At 36.3% G+C, this 25,946-nt stretch overlaps 4 protein-coding genes and 1 pseudogene across 4 annotated transcripts in view; 3 read left to right on the plus strand and 2 right to left on the minus strand.

The window, feature by feature from the left end:
- Nucleotides 1-25,635, minus strand: part of LOC120210534 (serine carboxypeptidase-like 31) — a 30,270-nt gene extending 4,635 nt beyond the window's left edge. Inside the window, exons 1-12 of the mRNA XM_039209248.1 lie at nucleotides 25,356-25,635; nucleotides 24,956-25,063; nucleotides 24,747-24,842; nucleotides 24,567-24,659; nucleotides 24,312-24,394; nucleotides 23,931-24,224; nucleotides 23,664-23,794; nucleotides 23,377-23,472; nucleotides 23,177-23,282; nucleotides 22,826-22,973; nucleotides 14,943-14,951; nucleotides 6,178-6,180 (exon numbers count right to left, since the gene is read on the minus strand). Of these exons, the coding sequence (XP_039065179.1) occupies nucleotides 22,827-22,973; nucleotides 23,177-23,282; nucleotides 23,377-23,472; nucleotides 23,664-23,794; nucleotides 23,931-24,224; nucleotides 24,312-24,394; nucleotides 24,567-24,659; nucleotides 24,747-24,842; nucleotides 24,956-25,063; nucleotides 25,356-25,635 (1,434 nt within the window). The 3' untranslated portion in view covers nucleotides 6,178-6,180; nucleotides 14,943-14,951; nucleotide 22,826. The remainder of the gene's footprint in view (nucleotides 1-6,177; nucleotides 6,181-14,942; nucleotides 14,952-22,825; nucleotides 22,974-23,176; nucleotides 23,283-23,376; nucleotides 23,473-23,663; nucleotides 23,795-23,930; nucleotides 24,225-24,311; nucleotides 24,395-24,566; nucleotides 24,660-24,746; nucleotides 24,843-24,955; nucleotides 25,064-25,355) is intronic.
- On the plus strand, nucleotides 271-603 carry LOC120210571 (dof zinc finger protein DOF1.4-like). The gene has a single exon (XM_039209273.1). It carries the CDS (start codon nucleotides 271-273, stop codon nucleotides 601-603), a length of 333 nt encoding a protein of 110 aa, XP_039065204.1.
- Nucleotides 2,607-6,421, minus strand: LOC120210513 (uncharacterized protein At4g04980-like). The gene is made up of 9 exons (XM_039209234.1): nucleotides 6,353-6,421; nucleotides 5,718-5,915; nucleotides 5,447-5,542; nucleotides 5,210-5,342; nucleotides 3,681-5,130; nucleotides 3,407-3,572; nucleotides 3,146-3,310; nucleotides 2,909-3,061; nucleotides 2,607-2,804 (listed from the first exon to the last, which is right to left on the minus strand). The coding sequence occupies exons 1-9, from the start codon at nucleotides 6,419-6,421 to the stop codon at nucleotides 2,607-2,609; spliced, it is 2,628 nt and encodes an 875-aa protein (XP_039065165.1).
- On the plus strand, nucleotides 16,246-17,174 carry LOC120210514 (annotated as a pseudogene).
- LOC120210532 (alpha-galactosidase-like) lies at nucleotides 18,983-22,480 on the plus strand. The gene is made up of 13 exons (XM_039209246.1): nucleotides 18,983-19,268; nucleotides 19,339-19,397; nucleotides 20,557-20,613; nucleotides 20,702-20,840; nucleotides 20,936-21,011; nucleotides 21,091-21,149; nucleotides 21,225-21,290; nucleotides 21,371-21,454; nucleotides 21,549-21,613; nucleotides 21,717-21,799; nucleotides 21,871-22,011; nucleotides 22,081-22,221; nucleotides 22,332-22,480. The coding sequence occupies exons 1-13, from the start codon at nucleotides 19,102-19,104 to the stop codon at nucleotides 22,425-22,427; spliced, it is 1,233 nt and encodes a 410-aa protein (XP_039065177.1). The 5' UTR covers nucleotides 18,983-19,101; the 3' UTR covers nucleotides 22,428-22,480.
- Nucleotides 25,636-25,946: the final 311 nt, after the last annotated feature.

Raw genomic sequence — 25,946 nt, forward strand, 5'->3', positions numbered from 1 at the left:
TATAAACATCCAATCACTCCACTGTCAACGATCCAGGTAATTCCACGTTTCACCCAACCCCACCCATTCAAGGGAATCCTTTCTCCTCTTCCCATGCTTCTATATATCTTTAATTGTTTATCAAATTTCAAAAGCAACCCATAGCTTTCTTACAATATTAAAATCATGTAATTTTTCATATATATATATATATATATATTGTTTTTATTACAAATTTATTCCCTTTAGATCATCGTCTAACGGCCATGGTTGGAGCCAAAAGCTTCAATAATGAAGAAACAACAGCACCAGCAAAAACCGAAGTCAATATTGAAGTGTCCGAGGTGTGATTCTGCCAATACAAAGTTCTGTTATTACAACAAGTCACAGCCCAGGCATTTCTGCAAGGCTTGTAAGAGGCATTGGACCCAAGGTGGCGCTCTCCGCAGCGTTCCGGCTGGCGGAGGCCGCAAGAACAAGCTGCTTAAGACATCGAATGCCGGCAAAACCAGCACTGTCGTGCAAATTCAATGGCAGCAGCAGCCGCAGAATCCTATCGATTGCAGCTACAACGGGGTTTTCCCTTTTCCGAGTGTGGATTCGTTCAACACGACTCCACCGTAAATATCGACACCGAGCATCGATGATTACACCGGAGAACCGATGAAGGATCCGAGCGGAACTGTTTCACAGACATGGCAAGTGCCTATTGCTAGTAATGGCATGGACATGGCAAATTTGTGGAATTTAGATGATATTGATGCACTCGCTTTTACTGACATCAACATATCATGGGATGACGATGATGATGATGATGATGATTCAGAGATCAAACCATGATTTTTTTTGTTTCAGATTCACCTGATCTCCAGGGTCTAGTTGTACATCTTTTGTACACTTTACATGTTAGGTTTTTTTTATGGGAATATGATGGGATAGGTCATGTATGTGAGATGAGGTCACTTTCCAGCTATGGTGAACAAACTGGATGTGATGGAAGGTTCTTGTGGATATGCATATTTAGGGACATGTCCGACTACATGATTTACGGCCACTTGTCGAGAATCTTTCCTTTTACTTTGTCTGCTTCTAAACTGGTATTTTCTTGTTCGATTGTTATAAATAATACGATAAAGGTATTGTAAGTTATAATTTTTCAGAGAGATATATATATATATTGGTGGGTTATAAACAGTTCACCTCTTTTAATTAAAATAAAAATTCAGTACTAGTTAGAGAGTAATTATTGATAGATATTTTTCTATTGGGAAATGAGGAATTTTTTTTACGAGGAAGGTGAATAGTTGGAGAGGAAAAAAAATAGTCTTTTTCATCTTACTTGGAATATAAATACTCAAAGTATAAAATGACTCATGTTAGGTTTACAATCTTTATAATTACCGATAGACTCTGAGTTCATATAAGTACATTTAGCAGTCTATCAGATTTGATTATCAAATGTAAAAAAGAATTTCAAGTGAGCATCTAACTAGGGTAGTTGGTGAGTTTTATTTACTAGATTATCAGGCGGCAAAAATCTTTGTTCAAACATTATTGTGTGCTCTCATCCCCGTCTCGTCTCGGGTCGGATCGGGTCGTGGTCGTGGTCGTGGTCGTGGTAATAAGTGTCTTTGACACGTCCGCGCGGATACTATCCTTTTAGATAAAATTCTTAACGCAACGAATTTGGAAAATCGCAACGACAATTGTAGACTATCGCAACGCGATTTTCAAATATCACGACGCGAAATGGAAAATCGCAATGCGATTTTCAACTATCGCAACGCGAAATGGAACACGAATTTGCGATACTGGAGATCGCAATGCGAATTAGAGATCACATTGTGATTTTGTTGATCATTTTCGTAAATCCAAAAAAAATTAGTCAAAATCATATATTATCTAAAATTGTTTGTCACTGAAATTATTTTCTCTTTGTTTTATTCCCTTGAATTGAGTTTTTTGTACAGTGTTGTTCAGATCCGACTCCACCCACTCGGTTATATCAATCACTTTTTAATATTTTTATGGACTTGAACTAATGATTATACTTTATGTATTGAATATCAATTGATATTTTTTACAGAAGCATATTTATTTATGTATTTATTATTTTTCAAGTTTAAACACGTCAACTCCGCTTTGAGTCTGATAAAATTTTAAACATATCTGAACATATATTTAAAGAAAATAATTTCATATTATACTCATACGATTCAATCGGAAATAGATTATGGTGCGACATCAAAATACATTTACTTGATATTAACGGAATTAGTTTAAGTGGTAAGTAGTTTGATATTATTTAAACATATTTTGAGTCAATAATAGAGCATTAATTAAAATAAGAAAATTATCACTTTAAAAATAAAATAAAAATTAATTAATTTAATAATAAAATCAATTGCTAATTCCAAAGTTGCTTACAATGAGGAAAAAAATGACATCATAAATTACAATCTCAAGCTGAGGAGTTTAACTGGTTCATCTTCAAAATCACAATGCTGGCCAAAGTAACATATGGTTTCAAAGCACTTGGAAGCTTCAATACCTGAAGTTTCTCAAGCTCTATATATAGTTTATATACTAAATTCGATATGAACTTCGCATAGGCATTACTGCAATGGTTATTGAGGATCGGTCCGGATTTTTTCAGCCAATTCTCGGGACAGCATGTCGGCACGATCATCATGTCCTCCGGCAAATCTATAAACCTGGAAAGCCAGTTGGAAAGCCCTCCATTGCATTTTAACGCACCCCTTCTTTTGTGCTTCAGCTTTGCTTTTGGACCCTTCATTTTCTGTCAACTTTACTTCTCTTCTCTCCTGGTTTTACGTCCTGAAAAGCAGGCAAAAGAAAATCCGATGTTAGTATTCCATAAGAATAATAACAAGCTTCAAAATTGATTGAGACTGGAAATTAAGTTCACCTTCATTGCTAACTCCATGCAGTTGGAGGAAACATCAACCAGTGCTTCTTTGATTTGTACAAGAATTTGGAAGTCGAACTCAATGTTGTGGCTCATAAATTTCTTGGATTCTTCATCTTTGGTTTGCTCCAAGGCCTCTATTTCCCCTTTAATCTGTACATAATTATATGCATTTTGGTCTGTTATGGAGAAATGCCTTAGAAGGTAATGGTTAAAATGGTTTGGGCCAAATCGTACCTTGTTGAAGTAGTGATCAACCTTGTCAAGAAGCTCAGCCAAAGGAACCTCAAAATTCCAGTTCTGTAGCACAGTGATCATTGATTCTAACTTCGAGTAAAGGGCTGACGCCGCCCTTAATGCTTCCAACTTTTTAATGGGGAATCCTTCAAATCTTGCTAGAACCTGCAATCCAAAACATCTTGAGGTTGAACAACGATTCATGAAGTAATAGACTAGTCAACATAGTGCAATAAAGGTCGATAAACAAACTCAAATAACCTGAGTTTCATCTGTTAAGTTTTCAAGAATCAATTCCACATGTTTGTGGAACTTGAGGAGCTTAGTCATGTCATTGGTACTGAATGTGCTGATAGCAGTTTTGAGCTCTGTGATTGATTTTGCATATTTCTCGACATCTTCTTCGATCTGTTGGAAGCAAGCTGATCTGAAATCAAAGTCAAATAAAGAATATGGTTAGTCACTTATTTCACTAATGCCCCTTGTTCTTTAAAAACGAAAATCATTGGAAATAAGGTTCAGGTTCATAATGTACCTCTTTGTCATCTCTGCTAATGCATCAGATATCTCATGTTTCCCGCTAGGGATGCTTCCAAAGCCTATATTTTTTTCACTGGATGATTTGCTTTGCATGGGACATCCTTCTACTTTGTCCCTAAGAACCCGATATAGGTTACTCATCGGACATTGTCTCTTAAATTTAGTATTTGCTTTCTTGGGGCTCAAGGCTTTTGCTGCAGCTGGTGGAGGAGGTTGTGGCATCGTTGATGTTGTTCCAGGGGGTGGAGGTGGTGGTGGAACTGGAAGCGGTGCTCCATTAGGCTCTACTTTTGACCTCAACAGGATTGGAGGTGGCGGCGGAAGGGGTGCTCCTGTAGCCACTACAATTGGCTTCGATGAGGCCAGAGGAGGGGGTGACAGTGGAAGCGGCAATGGTATTCCGGCTGCTGCTACCGGTGTTGCTTGTGCAGCTTCTACAGTTGGTTTTGATGTTAGGGGTGGGGGAAATGGTGGTCCTCCTGATACTACATTTGGCTGCAACAAAGGTGGTGCTAATGGTTTTCCTGAGACTACATTTGGCAGTAACAACGGTGGTGCTGGTGGTGCCGGTGGTCCTCCTGATACTACATTTGGCTGCAAGAATGGTGGCGCTGGTGGTGTTAAGGATCTTATATCTACTCCGATATCTTTTGGAAGCTTTGATGGCTGGATTGGAGGTAAAACTTCAGCTGATGGTTCTGCTGGTGGTGGACGTAACTTTATGTCTGTGTCCATATCTGTCGACATCTTTGCTCGCTCTGATGGTGGTGTTGGCAATGAAACTTCAGCTGATGATGCTAGTGAAGGCAATGGTGATGCTGATGGCAATGGAGATGTTGGCGGTGAAGGCAATGGTGATGCCGATGGTGGTCGTGGTCGTAGTTGTGGTGATTTTTCAGCAACCAATTCTTTATCTTTCAACTTGGAAGGTTGCATCGCTGGTGGTGAAATTGGCAGTGCTGCATTTAGTGAGAGCTTCGTTTTATCACTATCAGCATTATTTCGAAAGCTGAAATCTCCGGTTTCGTCAACAAGTGATGCTTTTCTAACTGGAGAATTGCCCTTCACTTCTTTCTTTTGTTTCTCATTGGTAGCCTTCTTTTGGTTCAAAGAGCTAGGAACATGGACTCGAACCTTGGGAAGCATATCTAGCGGGAGCTGCTTCACATCGACAGGGTTCAGTTTCTCCGCAGCTTGAACCCTCAGAGGCAACAAAGCAGATGATGAGGATTTTGGTGAACCATTCTTCACCTCAGGAAGTACTGAAGTCGGTGTCACGGGAGAAGGACAACTGGATCCGTTGTCTGAATAAGATTCCTTCAAGACCTTTCCAAACGTTTTCACCTTCAAACCAAACTCCTTGTTCTCATCATCTTCATCAGTCATATCGAATTTCTCTCTCGCTATCTTAATCAATCCATTGAGAGTTTCCACAGCAATTTCAACTGCCAAAGTCAAAATGTAAGAACAATATATAGTCATCACCAACACTGAAGAACACCGTCGAGAAAAATTACTACATACCGAGTTTATCAACTTTTTTGCATTTTTCATTGTCATACTCATATATATCATGTTTATATTTGTATATCCACTCATCACTCATCTCCGACGTGTCTCCAAGGCCTTGCAATGCCTTGCAAAAGTATACCAGCACCTGTTTGAGGCATTTCATCGAACAGTTAGCATAGTATCAATAAAAACAGCCATTTTGGGTCAAATTTAAGGGTGGGTGCGGGGGGGGGGGCGAATGGGCAATACCTTATCAAGAGGTAATCTTTTCAATTCTGAAAATCGGAAATTGGGTATGCTTTCAGGGTAGAACTTATGAAGATCTTTCATCGTCCCTACCAGCAACTGCAGCAATACATATAAGGAAATATATAAATCTCTTGAAACAAACTTTGGATCAAAGTATTTAAAGGGAAAATTATATATAAAGTCCCTGTAATACGTTTTTTTATGGATTTGGTCTTCTTCTATAATTGGACCTATTCCTTGAGATTTGCTAAAGAAGATAGCAAAAACAAACCTGATCCATTGAAACTGATGTATTAGGAAGCGGTAGATCAAATAATTCTCTGAAAGCTGTGATTTTTTTCCTAAGCTCCATGATCAGAATGAAGTTGCATGTTGATTGAGATGAAGAATTCTCCTTCTTGGCACCTTTCGTTAGTTCCTTTTGATTCTTGGGTGCCTTTGTTTCCTGAGGCTGAGGGGGGTTTTGTCCCTGCACAAAGTTACAAATAATATTACCAGTCGGACAGAAACGAAGTTAGAAATTTCTTTTGTATGGACGAAATTGAATTATAATTTTTTATTCAAGTTAAAATATAATTTCACAATTATATTGGCTTATAATTTTATAACTTTTATAAGATTAAATCATCAGTTCATCATTTTAGGAAGGTTAAAATATATATTTATCATATATTAACATATAATTTTATAAATTTTAAGATTTGAAGAATAATTATTCCACCAATAACCAGTTCGTTTAGTGAGATGAGACACTAAACCCCTTAAACAATATCAAAAGTTTAAATGCTAACATTTACAAATGAAGCAAACTGGGATTGGAAGGATTATCTTCTTCTCTACGTTGATCTAGATTAGTTGATAAATAAATCGAATAATAGTAGTTATACCAAAGAAGAATAGTTTTACCATTTTAGGTGACAAAGACCCTTGCCATCCCTTAGTCAGGATGGATCGAGGATGCTGGTCGTACCCCATCATTCTAGATTAATTAATCTTTCAAATCATTTAGTTTTTGTGAATTGTGAAATATGAATTATCGAAACAGACTCGAGATGTAATTTTAACAGAGGCAAACATAAATAATAATAAAATAAAATTAATATATATTATTTTTAATTTTAAAATTGACAACGGTCTAATTAGAATTTAAATAAATAAAAAGTGATTCGAATTTAATTTGTCTAACTTCAAAACGAGTAAGAAATATTTTAGCCGAAAAAATGCAGACCAAGATTTAATTTTTTTAATTATAAAACTAAGAAGGATCTTAAAAGTAATTAGACCCAAAAAAGTTGCATGCAGTCTACTACGAAGAAAATAAAAGAAACCAGGGTACAAATAAGAAAACGAAAGGAAGAAAATCCAAATAATTACCAGGGGAAGTTTGACCGGTAATTTCCGACCAAACAACATCGGTGAAATCCCACAGAAAGAGCACGGCATGTTCAACAACAAACTCCGACCAAAGAGAAACTGTCCAAGTCTTTCAAAACGAAACACACTGAAAGGTAAAAATGTTATGGAAATAAATGGAGAAACAAGAAGACGAGGCAATCAAGCGTTTTCTTTTTTTCTTTCTAAGGTATAATGACAAATAATCAATAAATAAATAAAATAAAGACAAAACAAGATTTTACGACAAAACAAAACCCAGTCGGGGGTTGATGTGCATGTTTGTGGAACCCAGGATGGAACAGCAACAAGAGCTGGCTTATTTATTATGGAAACCAACTCCTCATGCTGTTCAACCCTTTGGCTTTGTTGTGTTTGTTTGTTCATCTGTCTGTGCTTTCATTACAATTTCATGGTTTGATGTTTTAGGGTTAGCTTTTTCATTTGCAACCACTTAACAAAAAGTAGATGGTGTGTTTGAATTGGATGGTACTTAGGCTTTTGTTCTTGATTTTTACTAATTTTGATTTTATTTTTTCAGTTTGAACAGATTTGTTGATTTCCCGGTTTTTTCACGAGTTTATAAATATTTCAAAGCTGATAAAATATAGGGTAAGTTATTTATTTGTCGTTTCAATTATATTTGTTTTCTGTTTTAGTCATTTAACTATGTTTTATTTAAAACTATATCCAATGTTGTATTTTATTTGTATTTGATACTTTGTCGTCAATTTTAATCATTGATTAAACAAAATGGTGTGACATGATATAATAAGAATTTAGTCCCTAAAACTTATGCATTCTATCAAATTATTCTTAATTCAATATACTTTTAGTATTTAAAATTTCAATTAATTTGGTTCTTAGTTTAATTTCATTTTTTTATTTTTAATAATTTATTAATTAATCAATATCTTTAAATTATAGAAGATTTATTAAATTGTTTCAAATTATGAACAATATGATAGAATGTATAAGTTCTGAGAGTACAATAGTTATTATATTATACCACATCATCATTTTCATTAAGTTAACACCATACTTAATGATGGGATACTAAAATAAAAATAAAAACGTAACATCGAATATGATTAAAAAAAAGTTAATAATTAAATTAAAACCATTATAATAAGTGTGGTACCCAATAAAAAATAGAGGATCAAATTAAGGTGAATCCATTGTTTATTTTCGTGTGAAGACAAATTTGATTAGTTTATTTAGTTAAGTATTGGTTTGTTGATTTTTTTAATGATGTCTTGTATGAAATGAAATTGTTAGTTATAATGAGGTTTAAGTGTTGAACTTTTAAAAGTAAATTTTGATTTCTTTGTTTGTTTGGATATAATAAATTTAATATAATATGTCTTATTCGAATCTGAAAATATGAGTACAGTCACAAAATAGTCATACCCGTACATATAATATGCTTTCAATTCAACACTCATGACCTAATAACGAGGTACTTATCTAACGGCAATATTAATATATTTTATCCACAATAGGAAAAAGTAGCTTTTTAGTCTCTATATTTGATAACATTTTTAATTTAGTCCCAAATATATTTTATCCACAATAGTCCTAAACTTGATAATTTTTCTAATTTTATTGTTTTAATGATTTTAAATTTTGAGAGTGTGACATTAAATCATTAAAATGACAAAAAATTATAAATTGAGAGATTAATGTTAAAAAATATGTTTCGATATCAAATTAAAAATATTATTATTATTATTTTCTAAGCACGACGATCTAAATTTGTAGACTATGTTATAATTTTCCAAACTTGGAACTCAAGCTTTCATGTAACAGCGAAGAAATGTTACAACCTGAAACTATTCAAATATGACTGTATGAGTCATGGGCCAATTGATTTGTATTTATACCAAATCGTAATTTTCCAAATCTATTTTAATTAATGGAAAACCCTTGCGAAAATAGTGCCCCTCCCTTACGGGAGTACTGCAATCCACCGCCGCCTGTCTTTGTTCCCCCGGCTCCTCCTCCGATCGGCAGTAACCTCGCTGGAAATCAACATGGGATTGAAGTGCTATCATCTCTACCTTTGGAGAGACCGGGTTCCCCTTTCCCCGACGAGGATCAGCGTGTTACTAAAAAAGTTCGTAATAAAGAGATGAATGTTGATCGAATGGAGGAAGATCAGAGTGGTATGGAGACGCAATAGGTTGTTAATAGCATTGGAGAGGGAACTCGACAACAGGAGAAGCGATCTTACGCCAGTGCTGTCACGAGTCAATTGAAGCAAACGACGGACGTGGTTTCACTTCAGGCTATGGATGAGGTAGTGGTTCTGGATGGTGAATGTATCGTGGATATCAATGTTCAGTATCCTGTGATTCAATTCGCTGATCAAGTTCATGACAGAATTGACTATAGCATGAGGCGCTCGGTGATAGTCCGGCTCCTATGACGTGCCATTGGTTTTAAGACGTTGTTGAATCAGATTGGTTTATTATGGCAGCTCCAAGGACAGTACCAAGTCATCGATTTAGAGAATGATTATTTCCTAGTGAAGTTTGAAAGTGAACAGGGTTATATTCATGTCTTGATGGAAGGGCCGTGGATGATTTTCGGATGCTATCTAACGGTTCAACCATGGAGTCGTACATTCACCACATCATAAAAACATCCATCGCAGGTAATCGTCTAGGTTAGATTTTCGGGGCTTCCTTACAGTTATTATTCAAAGGCGATTTTTCGTCGTATTGCTATGGTTATTGGTCAGGTGGTGAAGATCGACTATAGTACAAATTCGGGAGAGAGAGGTCGTTTTGCTCGTTTGGCGGTGTTGGTGAATCTTAATAAACCATTAATTCCATACCTAAAGATTGACGGGGTCTGGCAAAAGGTTGAGTATGAAGGACTACAACAAATATGTTTCCAATGTGGAGTATATGGGCATTCGAAAGATGTTTGTGGCTCTATTGAAGTGAATACTAGTAAGGGAGGAGCGCCATGGTTCAAGTTTTGACTTGGATAAAGGTTTAGGTTGTGAGGAGTCGGGATTTGGACCATGGATGATCACTGAAACGCGTAGAAGGCGTACGAAGAAAAATCTGATCTGAATATGAAAATAAGTGGTGATGATACGAGGGGCTCTCGATTTGCAATTCTAGGTGAGGGAAATAATGGCATTGATGAAGATTCCACGGTAATTCCGGAGGTTGCAGTGGATGTTACCAACATGGAGAAAGGTCTGGCAAACACCTCTCGTATAGACTCACGAGTAAAAGGAAAAAGTACTCGTCCGACGAAAAAAACTAAGGAAATTCGAACATTACAGCAGGTAGATAAGGAAAGGCCAAGCAATGGGTTAATGGAGTCTGGTGCTAGTAGGCTGGGTTATCCAGGTCGATCCGGAAAAACTGAAGCAATTCAAACGTTACAACAGATTAATGTGATAGCCATGAAGGACGAGGATATTCCTCAAGTGACGGAACATGGCAATGTTAGAGCTGTGGGTAATCATTCGGCGGTCACCATTTTGGAGGATAGTCGGCTTCATGTCGCAAGCAAAAATATTCGGAATAAAGAAATAAACGTGAGGTTGGGGATAGTTCTAAAGGACTGAAAGTGAAGAAGAAAAATAAAGATTTTAAACTCTCATCGACAGGTTTTACAGATTGGTTGCGGAATAAAAATTCAACACACATCTTGATAGCATTATAATGCATGGTGAGGGTTATTTTCCGTGCGTGAGAATGGAAGAGAGGAAGGAAATCGGCCTGTAGTGGAAGCGTTGAAGCAGTTACAGAGGAGGTTATAATACCGGATGGAGAGAATGCTAACCCGAATCTACCCCAGTAAGGGTGCGCTCTTGAATTTTATTTATTTTATGGTTAATATTCTCTTTTGGAATTGTCAGGGCGCTGATAGCCCATCTTTCAGACGTTATCTTCGGGAACATCGACCCGGAATTGTTGCGTTACTTGAAACTCGGATTAGTGGTAATGTTACCGAGAATGCTATTCGGACTTTCGGTTTTCAGAATTCTTTTAGAGTTGAAGCTCTTGGTTTTAGTGGTGGTATTTGGCTCATTTGGAAAGCTGAGTTAAATGTTGAAATATTAACTATTTCGCCTCAGTTTATTCACAGTAGATGCTGGTCTGATGCTATTAATAGATGGTTATATTTTACTGTAGTTTACGCGAGTCCTCAAGTGGAGAAACACAAGTTAGTATGGAAGCATCTTATTAATCTCGATCCAGGCGGGAATGAAGCTTGGGTTTTGGGTGGTGATTTTACCTCCATCCTTCGTCTCGATGAAAGGGATGAAGGATCATGCCGTGGATCATGAGTTAGCAACTTATTTGCAGCGTTTGTGTTTGAGATGGGGTTATTCGAAGTAGATTATCGAGGGCCGAAGTTTACGTGAAGAAGAGGCAATCTTTGTAAACGTTTGGATCGCTGCCTTATGAATAGTTGTTGGGCGGATGTTTTCTCAGGTACTATGGTGTTGCATCTTGATAGGGTGGGTTTAGATCATTGTCCTCTACTCCTTAAAGCACAAAACACAACGAGAGTTTAGGGTAATCGGCCTTTCCGTTTTATTGTTGCATGGCAAGACCATCCTCAGTTTAAGAGTTTTCTGTCGGAGGTTTGGAATAATGAATTGGATGTTTTAAACAACATTAATTCTTTTCAAATCAAAGCTACTGATTGGAACTTGAAGGTTTTTGGCCACATAGGGAGGAAAAAAAGAGAGTTGTTGGCCCGTTTACGAGGTATTGAAAGAGCGCTTATTTCTCGTATTCTCGAAGATTGGTTGATCTACAGCATATGCTGAAAAATGAACTTGAAAATGTACTGCAACAAGAGGAGAGTTTGTGGCTTCAAAAATCAAGAAACCAATTGATCCTCCATGGAGATAAAAATACAAAATATTTTCATGCATGTACGATGCTTAGGCGTCGTCATAATTACGTAGGAGCTCTCAAGGCAACGAATGGAGGTTGGATTTCTGATCAAGAAGTTCTTTGTTAGATGGCTGTAAATTATTATAGGGACTTATTCACCAGCAGCATGGTTGACGGAAATGTGTTTCCAATTAAGGGTTGTTTTCCTGCAACTCCTGAGTCGGATTTGTATGGGCTTACGAGACCGTTATTTATGAAAGAAATTTGGGATGTGTTATTTAGCATGAGTCCGCTAAAGGCACCTGGAGTGGATGGACTTCATGCTTTTTTATATCAGAAAAATTGGTCTACAGTACAATATGGTGTGTGTCGGATGGTTCAAAACATATTTGCAGGAGGTGATTTTGATAATTAACTCAATCGAACTCTCTTGGTGCTTTTCCCAAAAATTAAATCTCCGGAGTCGTTTAGTCACTCTCGACCTATTAGTTTGTGCTCAATCCTTTATAAGCTAATCACAAAGATTATTGTGAATCGACTAAAACCTTTGCTGAGTCATTGGATCTCTGAAACTCAAACAAGTTTTAATCCTGACAGATCGATAACGGATAATATTATTATTGCGTAAGAGGTAGTCCACTCCATGAGATTGAAGAAAGGTAAGATTGGTTATATGGCTATCAAAATTGATCTTGAGAAAGCATATGATCGTCTTGAATGGCCTTTCATTGATGATACGTTAAAAGAGCTTCACATCCTGGACAAGCTTAGGATGCTTATCATGCGATGTGTATCTTCAGTCTTGACCCAGTACTTTGGAACGGTGCTATGTCTGCATCTTTTAATCCATCACGTGGGCTTCGTCAAGGTGATCCTTTATCACCTTACTTGTTTGTAATGTGCATGAAACGGTTGGGGCATGCAATAACTGGAGCGGTAAACAATGGTAGGTGGAAACCTATTCGCTTGTGCAGTAACATACCTGCTCTCTCCCATCTTTTCTTCGCTGATGACTTGGTACTCCTTGCTGAGGCTTCTATCGAGCAATGTGATGTTATACAGGGTATTTTGGAGCTATTTTGCAAATCCTCTGGTCAAAAAATAAATATGCAGAAAACTACTATTTATTACTCAAAGAATGTGGATTTGGATTTGAAGAATTCCATTAATGCTTCTTTTGGCTTTCAAGAAGTTCAAAATTTGGGTAAGTATCTGGGAGTCCCTCTGTTACATTCTCAGATTACGAAAGCTTCATATAGTTATATTGTTTCAAGAGTTGGTGATAAGCTCACGGGGTGGAAGGAAAAATCGTTGTCCTTGGTTGGGAGAATTACTTTGGCAAAAACAATACTTTCGGTAATTCCTTCTTATTCAATGCAATCAATGATGCTTCCCAAAGGGATATGTAAAGAGATTGAACAATTAATTCGGGGATTTATTTGGGGTCGTACCGAGAATAGAGGTGAATTACCTCTTGTGCATTGGGAAAATATTTGTAAACCAACTGTTAACGGTGGCCTGGGTATGCGGAAATTAAGTGTTCAGAATTAAGCTTTTATCATGAAACTAGCTTACAAATTAGTGGTTAATTCCGATCAGCTGTGGGCTAGAGTGATACGTTCTAAATATAAATGGGTAGAATTGATCCCCGAATCCATTAATCGCACGAGGAGCTCGCATGTTTGGAAGGGTATTTCTCAAGTATGGAATGAGGTATGACAAATCATTGTTTGGAATATTGGTAATGGTTGTAATGTAGATTTTTGGAGGGAGGATTGGCTTTGTGATTTGGGACCTTTGGCGAGCTTTGTTGTTAATATAGCAGAGCGAGATAACCTTCCAAGGCAGTCGGTGTCTTTTATGGTGGATCATAATGGTCAATGGCGTTGGGAATTCATCATTGATAAACTGCCGAACACCATCGTTCAAATCCTGTCAGCAACAATGCCCCCACGACAAAGTTGTCGAATAGATGCTCTGGGATGGAAATGAAGCGTTGATCGGAATTTCTCTGTTAAATCAGCCTATGAGTTGAGGCGGGGAATTTCAAGTGACGTTACACATAAAGTGTGGGAGGTGATTTCAAAGTATCGTGGACTGCAGCGGATTAAATTTTTTTTATTGTTGCTAGCGAATGATCGACTTCTTACTAAAACAGAGCGAGTACGACGACATATGGCCACAACTAGCAATTGTGGAATTTATGGACAGACGGGCGAATCATCAACCATCTTTTTCGCCAATGTTACATGGCTATGGCTATTTGGTCAACATTAGTTAAAACTGAAAAGATAGAGGATTTTTGTACCAAGGATATCAGAAGTTGGATGCAAATCAATATCGCTTCCTCGGGTTTTATGCACGTGAGGAGAATGCTTGGGACTTACGGTTTGGTTAAATCCTTTGGTTAATCTGGAAGAATCGGAATAGCAGAATTTTTGATCCGGATTATTTTGAGCATGAGTCTGTATTGGAGATGAGCAGGTGCCTCACTCTCGAAGCGAACCGTGCAATGAAATCATCTTTATCAACGATTCAACTTTCTCACCGTTCATGTACTATGCCTGATGTTTGGCAACCGCCTCCTCACAATTGGTGTAAGATTAATACCGATGGGTCCCGTGACATAGGAAGCGGATTTGCATCATGTGGAGGTGTTCTTCGATCTTCGAATGGTGGTTGGATGTTTGGTTTCTCAAAAGCGATCGGAATTTGTTCTATAGTTGAAGCGGAGTTATGGGGTATCCATGAAGGTTTTTCTCATGCTTGGAATCTAGGAGAGCGGTTAATCACGGTGGAAACAAATAGTTTGGAGGTTGTTTGAATGTTAAAGAATAACACAAAGAGAGGATCGATTTTCACTCTTATTGACTGCGTGAATGAGTTGATTAACAGGAATTGGAATGTTGATTTAAAGCACATAAGCAGGAATGCAAACAAGGTGACGGATAGACTAGCGAAGATTGCCGTGACTAGAGGAGAAGTTCATATTGTTTTTTCCACCCCACCATGGAAGTCATTGATATTGTCCAACGGGAAGCTGAAGATTACATGTTGTCAGTAGAAGCTTAATCCTCTGTATTTTTAATTTTTTTGTTCACCAACAAAAAAAATATCCATCTTTGGACGCTGCCATGAATATTTCATACTGAACTGATCTTTGGATTCATTGGCAAACTCTCCATTTTTGTTCCTTTTATAGTATTAAAATGTGTCGATTTTCTACATAGTTGAGGATTAGTTGTGTGATATTATAAATATAATTAATATTTTAATGAGTGACCTTTTTTTTGGATAAAAATGAGTGAATGAAGTATAATAAAGTAAGAATAAGTTTTTTTTTTCTTTATAAATTTTAAATCTAATTCTAATCATACCTAGAAGGGAGGGGAAGGAAGGACTGGGGGAGAAATGAGAATGCTTCTGGTGGGTCTAAAACTCATAACCTAAAAGAAAATGAGCAAACAAAGATGAGAATTAAGTATTGTTCCTTGAGATTGAATAATTTCAATTTAATTCTGTGTAATTAGAGATGAGTATGAGACTCTAATTTAACCTGATTTTATAGGGTCAAGATTTTTTATTTAAAAATTTAGGTTTGGATCAAGTCAGGGCTTTTCGAGGATAAGGTTGAGTCGAATTAAGGTTTACAGTGAAAACTATTTAATCCAAGATAATAGTGTAATTATTCATTATATATTTTGAGATATATAATTACAATAATACTCATCTCTATATACATAATTTTCAATTAAATCCCTAGTTTATCAAATAAAAATAAGAATTATGTATATATATTTGTGTTGAGTCAAATTGGGTGCGAATTTTTCTAAAAACTAGGTCGGATAAAGTTTCCTTAAACTCGCGTCGAGCCAAATGACAGGTGATGAGTCTAATACTCATGTCGAGTTCAGAAAGGCTAAAAACTCAACTCAACCATTACTCATCCCTAGTGTAATGATCAAAATCAGGGTATAGTTACAGTAAATGGTAACGAAATAAAAAAATATTTTATATAAAATTTATAAAAGAATAATATTTAGTATTTGATTTAGATTAGTGAAGCAATAAATTAGATATTAGCAATTATAGAAAAGATTAAAAAAATGAAGAGTAAGAGAAGAATATTTCAATGTTCACTTTTGGTCCAATTATTTATAAATATTTTAGAATTATAATAACATTCAATGTTATGGGAGAGACTGCTTCAAGATGGGTCCAAAATTAAATAAAGAGAAAATAACAGTTAATATACGTGATCAATTGGATTTGCGAAAATAGCAATGCGATCTCTAATTCGCATTGCGATCTCCACTATCGCAAATTCGCGTTGCATTTCGCGTTGCGATAGTTGAAAATCGCGTTGCGATTTTCCAGTTTTCTCTCAAACGAAATACCCAAGAAAACTATAAAATTCACAGCTTTAAAATCAAAGTGTTCACAAAATAATCAAATTTTAATATATATATATATAGCACTTGAGCTGTATTTTCTCAAACAACACATCAGTCCGAGGAAAGGAAAAAAACAATCATGCAGCAACGTTGTGCTACATCAGCCAAGAACGTGTGCCGCAAAATCCTTCAACCCGGAGCTGCCATCCAAGCAACCGTGCCGCCCCTCTGCGATATCTTCATCAACCATCGAGGGACCGATACGTAAAGAACCATTGCCGGGTTGCTGCACAACCATTTATTCAGGCTGGGGCTAAGGCCTTTCCTCGATAGCATGAACATGAAGCCCGGCGACAAGCTGTTCGGGAAGATCAACCCCGCAATACGGAGCTGTAAGCTCGGTGTGGCCATCTTTTCACCGAATTATTGCGATTCGTACTTTTGCCTACACGAGCTGGCGTTGATGATGGAGAGCAAGAAAAGGGTTATACCGGTGTTTTGTGATGTGAAACCATCGCAGCTTCAAGTTGTGGATTACAGGACTCGTTCGACCGAGCAATTGCAGAGGTTTAGTTGGGCGCTCGAGGAGGCTAAATACACCGTTGGGCTTGCATTTGATACTTTACAAGGGTATGAAATAGCTTCTAAAACATCAAATTATTTATCAAATTTACAGTCGAGATGAAAAATATCAAATTATTTGAATTTGAGAGATTTCGATTGACTTTATAAAATTAATTAGATTTAGGACATGTCCCGAGATTATTATTACAATTCCCTCTGTATTTTCAAGGATAATTATCTAACATGGGTCATTGATTAAAAGACCAAAAATTGTTCTTTAATCCCTCTAAAATTTAAAAATTATAAGTGAATGTAACGGTAAAATTGCATTTTGGACCCAACAATTTGTAATGATTCTTTTTTTAATGTTTCTGGATATGTAGGGACTGGCCGGGTTTCTTAAATACTGCAACCGACGCTGTTATTAAGAACTTGGTGGAATTGGAAGCTGAGAATTCAAGCAAAAAAAACACTTATATCGTGGAAGGCCATCAACGAAAATGAAGACAATTCTTTTATTGTTAAAGGCATTAAATTTCAGCCTTAAACCTATTTTTTTAATGTTTATTCTTCAAAAATTAATCATTTTTGGTGGGGAAATCTCCAAATAAGTTGTGAAATTCTTTTGATCTGTTACAATTCTTCAGGGACAGGAATGAATCTTTCATTGTAATAAGACCATAAATTCAATAAAATTATATTTTTTTAAGCTGATGCAGATTGGGCAGGAAATTTCACTGATGAATTCTGGGTTGATACCCAGAAATTTAATTCGTGTATATAAAGTGTAATGGGAAATCTATTTTCCTGCCAGAAAATTTCAGATATTCTCCAACAGCATCTTTATAGAAGGAGAAAGAGATAAAAGAGAAAAATCAAAGCTGATTCTATTTGGGCCAATCTGGATTTGGTCCCTTTATTATGCTCAAAGTTTATTTTGTTCTCTCTATTTTAATTTCACATAATTCAATTTTTTTACTTTTATATTTTTTGTTAACTAGTCCAAATAAGTAACACTATTAATTATTTCCGTAGAAATGATGAGGCGAGTTGTTTTAAAAAGAAGACATTACAAAAATATCAATGTTAGAATCATAGTTGGAATAAAGGAAATCAAAATATTATTTAAATTTTGTTTGAGTGAAATCAAATATATTTATTTAAGTTTATGTTTAAATTTATTTATTAATATCATAATATTGATTGATTTTAATTTAAGCGACCTTCTCTAACCATGTGATATTATGTAATGATATTTTTGTTAAAATAAATGAGATTTTGAACAAAATGTATGGATGATAATATAAAGAAGAAAATTTGGTTGTTTTAACTTGTATTTTTATAACGATTGGAGGGGTTAGGGAGGGTGAAGGTGGAGGGGTGCTAAGGAAGGTGAAGGGGTAAGGATTGGATGAGAAACCGTGTTTTGTCTCTAATACTTTCTTAAATGAATTTAAAATCTTTAAAATGTATGCTTGGCCTATATTTGTTAACTTGTCACGGAGGGTATATATTTTTTATTAAGTTAAGATTATTATAAAATAATATGTTCTAAATATTCTCAATCATTTAATAATAAACATTCAATCACCCTTACAATCGTTGGTGCTCGAACATATGACCTCTAAAAACATCAACAATTTCTTTAACCACTGAAGTAATTTAATTCATGCCTGTCAAATATATTTTTAAAATACGCTACTGATAGAGAGTGTATTTGGCCTGTAGTAAAAATGAGTGTCATTATCCAAAATAAATTATGAAGAGTGTTTTATTTATAAATAATTGTATAATCGGTATATTTGAGTAATAAAGCTTTAAAAGAACACATGTAATGATATAATCATTGACACATGATATAATTTCATGTAACATCCTTAACAAAATTACCAAAGCAACGAATAAAAATAAAGTTCAGGTGATAGCTTAAGAGTAAAAAAAATCTTTAACTTGTGATAAAACGTCTAATTTAGATACTAACTTAAAAAAATACAATTAATTTAAGTTTATTAAATCTCAAAACTTCATTTAATAATATCAAAATTTTCATCACTTTACCAAATGTAAAAATTGGTAATTTTATCTTTGATTTGAGATTGAATCTAATAAGTGATTTTAGTTGAGGTAATACATTTTTCCTGGATGATTCAAATTCCAATAATATTAGAATAAAATGAGTAAGTAAAAAAAAACTTTGATTTCCAATTAGACAAGACATTTTCCAAAATGTATCACAAAATCTCATTGTCTGTAAAATCAAAAGATCATGTATTAATAACATTGTGCCCCAACCGACAAGCCAAAACCAGACAGCCACCTCCATCTGTTAAAGAAAGGACTGTCCTCTTCCGATCTGCATTTGCCATCACAAAATTCCAATCTCTCTACTCTCTAAACTCTCCCATATGATTCTTCTCGTCCATCTTTGCCTATGGCATTCACAATGAACTATCTTCTTGTAGCTCTGTTTAGCCTAAGGCTCGCCCACCAAGCGACTGAAGCAAGTTCAATGAACACCCCTCGCATCAGCCATGGACCTGATCGAGCGCACACTCGGTTCCTTCTCTCCAATGGGGTTGCCCGTACACCTCCAATGGGGTATTAGTTCTTTTCCCTTTTGCTATCTTTGAATTTGTTTTTGAAAAAAAGTTGGTCATCACTGTTGCAGATGGAATAGCTGGAACCACTTTCAATGCAATATAGATGAGAAGACTATAAAAAGTACTGGTAAGTAGTATGCTTTCTTGAATTGTGCTAATTATCTTTCTTTTTTAATGCTGGAGAAATCAAGTGGTTAAACCTTTAATTGCAATAAGGAGAATGGTCACATTGATATCATTGTTTGCTGTCATTTTCATTAAATAAACCCAGATTTCATCTTCAAGTACTTTATGGGACTTTATCTTCAATAAACAAATTTAAAACTTTTTTACTTCTTTTAAGAAATTTGACTGGAAGTTGATGAGCATGAAATTAATTAAGTCAATATTGGTAGATGTATGTATTAAAGGATTTGTTCCCTAATTCTTTTAACGATTTTATTATTGCCAAGGAGGCATTGGCAGAGTTAGTGAAGTCCTATGAGTGGAGTTTTTTCCTATACTGAGTTCTCTAATTAATATATTTGTTTAGTGCTTGTAATGATTGATTATAACATTGTAGTGACTGATATAGTTGAAAGACCGACTTAAAAAAACCAATTTTTTATTTAGAAATATAAGAATCTTGGATCATACATGCTTATCCATTACTTATTTTGTTAAGATCCACCATACCAACCCCATGTCCACTTTTTTATATTTAATTAATTTTTTTATTTATGTACCATATACAAAAATCCACATGTCATCCATTTAACCCTGTTTGTGGAGTTTTTAAACTCTATTTTTCTCTGTTTTGACTTTGAATATTTCTAACAGTATGTATCCTTATATCTGCAGTCTTTCGGTGTTCTTTTACAGTAACTAATTTTTGGTTTGAAAATTGAATGCTTTCATATTTGTATGCTTGGTGCATTTTGTCTGTACTCAGTTTTTGATACACTGACTTTGAATTTCAAATTCTTTTTTCAAACTCTCTTTATCATGTGGTTGTTGGGTTTATTTATTTATTGTTTTCGAAAAATCTTGTGATTCCTTGCTGTCCATTTGTTAGTTGAAATAGTAAAAAGTTTGCCTCGTGCATTGTGTTCTGTTCTAATGAATGTGTCACAACCCGGCCTGACCTTCGGACTGCCTCATGATGGCATGATCCGGAATTGTTCTCACAACGCGGCCAACCGGACTGGATTTAGTTCTGGCATAAAATTTGGTTTGGTGTTAGGAACTTAGGATTTGAACAAAAAAAACCAAACATTTAAATCGTTTAAGAATGTTGATTTTGACAGCGGATGCTCTTGTTTCAACCGGTTTAGTAGGACTTGGATACAAGTACGTAAATCTAGGTACGGATACAAAACCAAGTTTTTTCTTTATTGCTTAATGGTGATTGCATGAGTTTTCATTGTTTTCCTTATTGGTTTTCAAATGTAGATGACTGTTGGGCCGAGGGAGAAAGAGACAACAACGGTAACTTAAGGGCCAAAGCCTCTACATTTCCTTCCGGCATTAAAGCTCTTGCAGATTATGTTCATTCTAAAGGCTTGAAACTTGGGATATATGGCGACGCAGGGTAACTGAATGTGTCGTCGAGTATTTTAATTATGTGTACAAATTTTAATACGGTAAAACATTCGAGAGTTTGAAAACTTTGTTCGATCTCTGCAGTAAACGAACCTGCAGTAACAAAATGCCAGGCTCACTTGGGCATGAATATCAGGATGCAAGAACTTTTGTCGAATGGGTTGGTATCTTTTAAGTTTGCAACTTAATAATTTGCTTTAATGCAGGATTCCGGCTAATAGGGTGCTTTTTTTTTGCAGGGGATTGACTACTTGAAGTATGACAACTGCTATAATGATGGTTTGAAACCTCAAACGAGGTAGACTCATTTGTCGCTTGAGTTTATTACGAAGTTAAGAACATCCGGTGTGACGTCTAATTTTGTTTGTGAAAGATATGCTGCAATGAGTCGTGCGTTGAGAAATGCTGGTCGGCCGATACTTTACTCTTTATGTGAATGGTATGTTCATATGAAGTTTATTTCAATAGCTTTTTGCAAAAATTTAAGAATGTTGCCAAAACAGAACTGTCTTTTTGCAGGGGACAAGAGGATCCAGCAAAATGGGCTGGTTCTTATGGTCATACTTGGAGGACTACCGGGGATATCAATGATACCTGGGCAAGGTTTTGTTCATATATACTTTAGGCCGATTAACAGATTCGGTTCTCAATTATCCATAGGTTAATTTTTAACCAATTTTTGCCGTATTTTTTCTAGTATCACATCGATTGCAGATTCGAATAACCTTTGGGGGAGATACGCTGGACCTGGCAGGTGGAATGGTAACTGCAAATTTCTACCTTGTTTGTGATTATTTCAATGCTTATTCATCTCATGTTCGGTATAGTTTCATTGATTTAATCTGTGATTTCGAACTCACATAAGATCCCGACATGCTGGAAGTGGGCAACGGAGGGATGAACATAGAGGAATACCGGTCTCATTTCAGTATTTGGGCTCTTATGAAGGTGTGCCTCTTAATTCTATCTTGCACATAAAATCCCTTGTGGGTTACATACTAATAATCTTTCATTGCCAGGCTCCTCTCCTGATCGGATGCGATGTTCGATCCGCGAGCAAAAGGACTCTAAATATCCTCGGAAACAAGGAAGTGATTGATGTTAACCAGGACTCGCTAGGTGTTCAAGGGAGGAAAATACGGTCCAATGGCGGCCTAGAGGTAATCGTTGCAAACAATGCATTGGTACTTTTCATTTCCGACACATTTTTATCATCAAATCTTATACAGGTATGGGCAGGGCCTTTATCAGGGAAAAGGGTGGTTGTAGTGTTATGGAATAGAAGCCAAAGTAGAGCACTTATATCTGTCGGATGGAGGGAAATCGGACTCTCCCCTTCTGGTAGAGTCGCTGTTCGTGACTTGTGGAACGTATGATTTCATCCCTGTAGTTCTTTTTCCAGTGGTTTAAACTTTAATCTAATGATTGATCCATGATGTTTTTTGAATTTGTGACATGTTTTTATGTGTTCTTATTGCAGCATTCGTTTGTTTCGATGAATAAGCGATACAGAATGACTGCATATGTTGCCGCTCATGCTTGCAAGATGTATATTATGACTCCAGTTAGAGGCTGAATGAGGCTCTTAAGGAACATTTTCACAATATTTACACTCATAGTGACGAGTTATTAAAAGTTGTATCGCTTTATTCTTAACCAAGAGTTGTGATTATTCGAATAGAATACTTATTTAAGTACTCATATTCGAATAAAATTTTATCTGGATAGTTGTGTCCGAATGAATAAATATGAAACAAAGTTTCCTTATATTCTTCATTCGTTAGTTCATATCTTAGAGTTGTACTACCAATTTTTTTATCAGACCCGAAAAGATTAAGGATTAAGAAGAAACTCGCTTGAAATAAAAGTTAAAACACGGATAGTCTCATTATTCAAATAGAAGTTTAGGATTCAGCTCATCCGGTCATATACATATATATTAGTAGATTAGTACTACGACCAAAATGAAGGAACTTTATCGAGAGGAAGGAGGAGATTCGCCAAGGAGAAAAGCTGAGAAGAAGGCCAGTGAACTGCTTGGTTTGAAGCAAGGAACTGCATGGCCAGCTCCTCTAAATGTCGCAAACGTTAGTCCTTTGTATTCTTGGAACCAGCCGCTTACCTGACCAAAAGCAAACGGAAGATAATTGAAGCTGGTGAAAAAGACGAGCTTCTGATATGCATGTGCACAAACAATATATAGATTATTGAAGTTAGGGTTTAGTAAATAAGTTCTTTATGACAAGATGGCATGAATTCATGACAAAAAACTAGAGCTACCTTGATAGAATCAGACCATTTAAACTGTGTTTCTCATTTCAGTACCTGTTTTTGATGGTACCATGGTCGCCATGCCTTGGTTATAGGCAACCCCAAAGTATCTATGCTGTAACGGGTGGACAAAACAGGAACTCTTCCATCCGTGTCTCCACTGAAAACCAATCAAAAAACTATCTCCATTAGACAAAAAAGAAAAACAATAGCATAAGAATGTCTAGGGAACTGTTTTGAAACATGGGATTTACCTGTAGACCCAGATTCTAATTCTTGCAGCTATAAGTTTTTTGTATATGGGAAGCACTGATGATTTTGAATCTGTCCAGTTATTATATAGCTTTAGGCTGCATAGGTGACAAGGGAATGACAGTGTTCAGTTAGAAGTTATAAACAAAAATATTTAAACTCGCATTTAACGCCTAAGCTAAGCTAATGAAAGGTTTTGAAGTTTATGGAATGATTTAAAATCTTGATGATATAGAATGTTTGGTGCAATTAACTGGAACATTGCTAGAGATGTGTGAAGCATTATTACTTGCAGATGCTCCAGTTCCTGAGATGGTGTCCATCGCTAACATGGAGAGCCTTTTGAACATCCAGTCTATTGTAGAAAGCTTTTGCATAATCATCAAGGCAAGGATCAAATCCACCCAAAACCCTTGGCATCTGTTAAAAGGAAAAACCCATGAAATCACTATGTTGAAACTTCATCACAAAGGTAACACTGTATATATATATATATGTATGTGTGTGTGTGTGTGTGTGTGTGTATAAGTTACAGAAATGAAGCATGTGATATCACCATATTGGATGACGTTCGTTTCAACATGACTTGGTATATTGATGTGTCATCTTTAGCAGCAGTGTCAGCAATGCACACTGGTGTGTATAGGCTGTATATATCAATCTCCTTGTACTGTTTGAGCACTTCATCCACGCCTTGGCTACAAGTTTTGTTGCTCCATGTGTCATTGCTCTTAAAATCACAGCTTTCCCTGATTATTTTCTGTGTTTCATCAGATATCACAGCATGACTCCATGCATAATCCACCATGCCTCTCCAGTCCTCAGCATCATCTGTTTCTGGGTTCCCCAGCTGTTCATAAGCAGAAAATTTCAGCTTGTTAAGCAAACAACAACCACATAATCTAGTTCGTGAAAAATAAGAGCAGATTGACCATACCAAAATACCCTTGAGATCAACATAAAGTGAAGGATCCTTGTTGTTGTCATAAATGAGCTCAGCTAACTCTGGTGCATATTTACCTGTGAAAAGCAAAGTCCATTGAGGATCAATCTATTATCCTAACCTGCACGACTGTGTCGTGAGAGCATAATTCGGAGTTTTGTCGCCTTCCACATATTCAAACTCAATGTGAGTTCGACTATGTAGAAGGTGACAAAACGCGATCCAACAGTTTTTGTTAAAGATTAATACCTGCATAGCTTTCCCCAGCAATATAAAAGGTTCTTGTTCTGTATGAGGGAAACTTCAGGAACCACTTATGCAGGAAAGTGTAAGCATCATTTGCTGGTGTAAGTAACCCCATGGAAGAAACAAGCACAAATCAGATACAAAAACCTTACAAAAAGACAACATGTTTTGTGTTAAACTCACCTGTAAACTCGTCTCCTATGTTATTGTAATCAGTTGAAGTATTTGAGTATGAAAATCCAACTCCAACAGGAGATTCCAGGAATAACATATTGGCTTCTGCATCATCATCATACAGACACTTAGAGGGTATTGCATAAAAGAGCCGGAACTTAATTACACCTACACAAGTGACTCGAAAAACGATACGGATTCTCGGCTTTTTTTAATACCATTATTCCATGAGAAGTTGTTAAATTTAATCCCACGCCCATCGGTGTCCACTAGGAAAGGGCCAATCTCTTGAGTTGCACCATATCCCACGGAGGAGCACCCAGGACCTGAAACATAAAGAACTTTTCAATCATGGAATGAGGTTTATTTCCACGAGGGGATATCATGTAAAAACAATGACCTCCACTAAACAATAACATGAAAGTCATCATAATATTATAGCAATTAAGTTGCAGAAAAGCCCTACGGGTCGAGGGTACATCACACGAGTCGAATAATGTCCCGAGGTTGGGGTGTTCAAAGAGTTTGTGCTTGACGGGACTCGAACCCATAACCCATGGGGTGTCATATAGGTCATTAATGAGAGAGTTTAGTACCACTTGTGCATTTTAATCTTACCTCCATTAAGCCAAAGTACCAATGGTTTTTCATCAGGGTGAGACATAGCCTCATAGAACCAATAAAAAAGTGCTCTCCCATTCGTTTCGCTCACAGTGACATAGCCAGCATAATGCCGGAAATCTAAGACCGGCTGGCCAGGCAAATCGACGAGATCGTCACCATTTCCCTGGGAACTCAGTCCCTTCACACTATACCGATGGGGACGACCTGCGACCGATGACAGTGTTGAAACAACAGCTAACATAAACAAAACAGCCACTTTCAGTCCAAAATCCATGTTGATGTCGATGATGAGTAGCAAGAAGATCAGAATGTCTATTTATACTGCTTTTCAATACAGGAACTATTACAAAAAGTGTATACTATAATACATGAACATTGCCTTGGATGGATTTTAGATACTTGATGGCAATCTGACATGGATTTTAGATAGTTTCTGGAGTGTTCAAAAGGACAGTGGAATGTCTTTATGGTAATATGAAGTTAAGTGGATGATTATCCCCAGTAATTAATGCTTAACACAATCCATATAATCTTGCTATTTATCACGCCAATGATCATTTTCTATGCTAGGGGGGAATGTTTGAT

The sequence above is a fragment of the Hibiscus syriacus genome, unplaced genomic scaffold, assembly GCF_006381635.1.
Source record: "Hibiscus syriacus cultivar Baekdansim isolate YM2019G1 unplaced genomic scaffold, ASM638163v2 tig00109925_pilon, whole genome shotgun sequence".
Lineage (NCBI taxonomy): Eukaryota > Viridiplantae > Streptophyta > Magnoliopsida > Malvales > Malvaceae > Hibiscus > Hibiscus syriacus.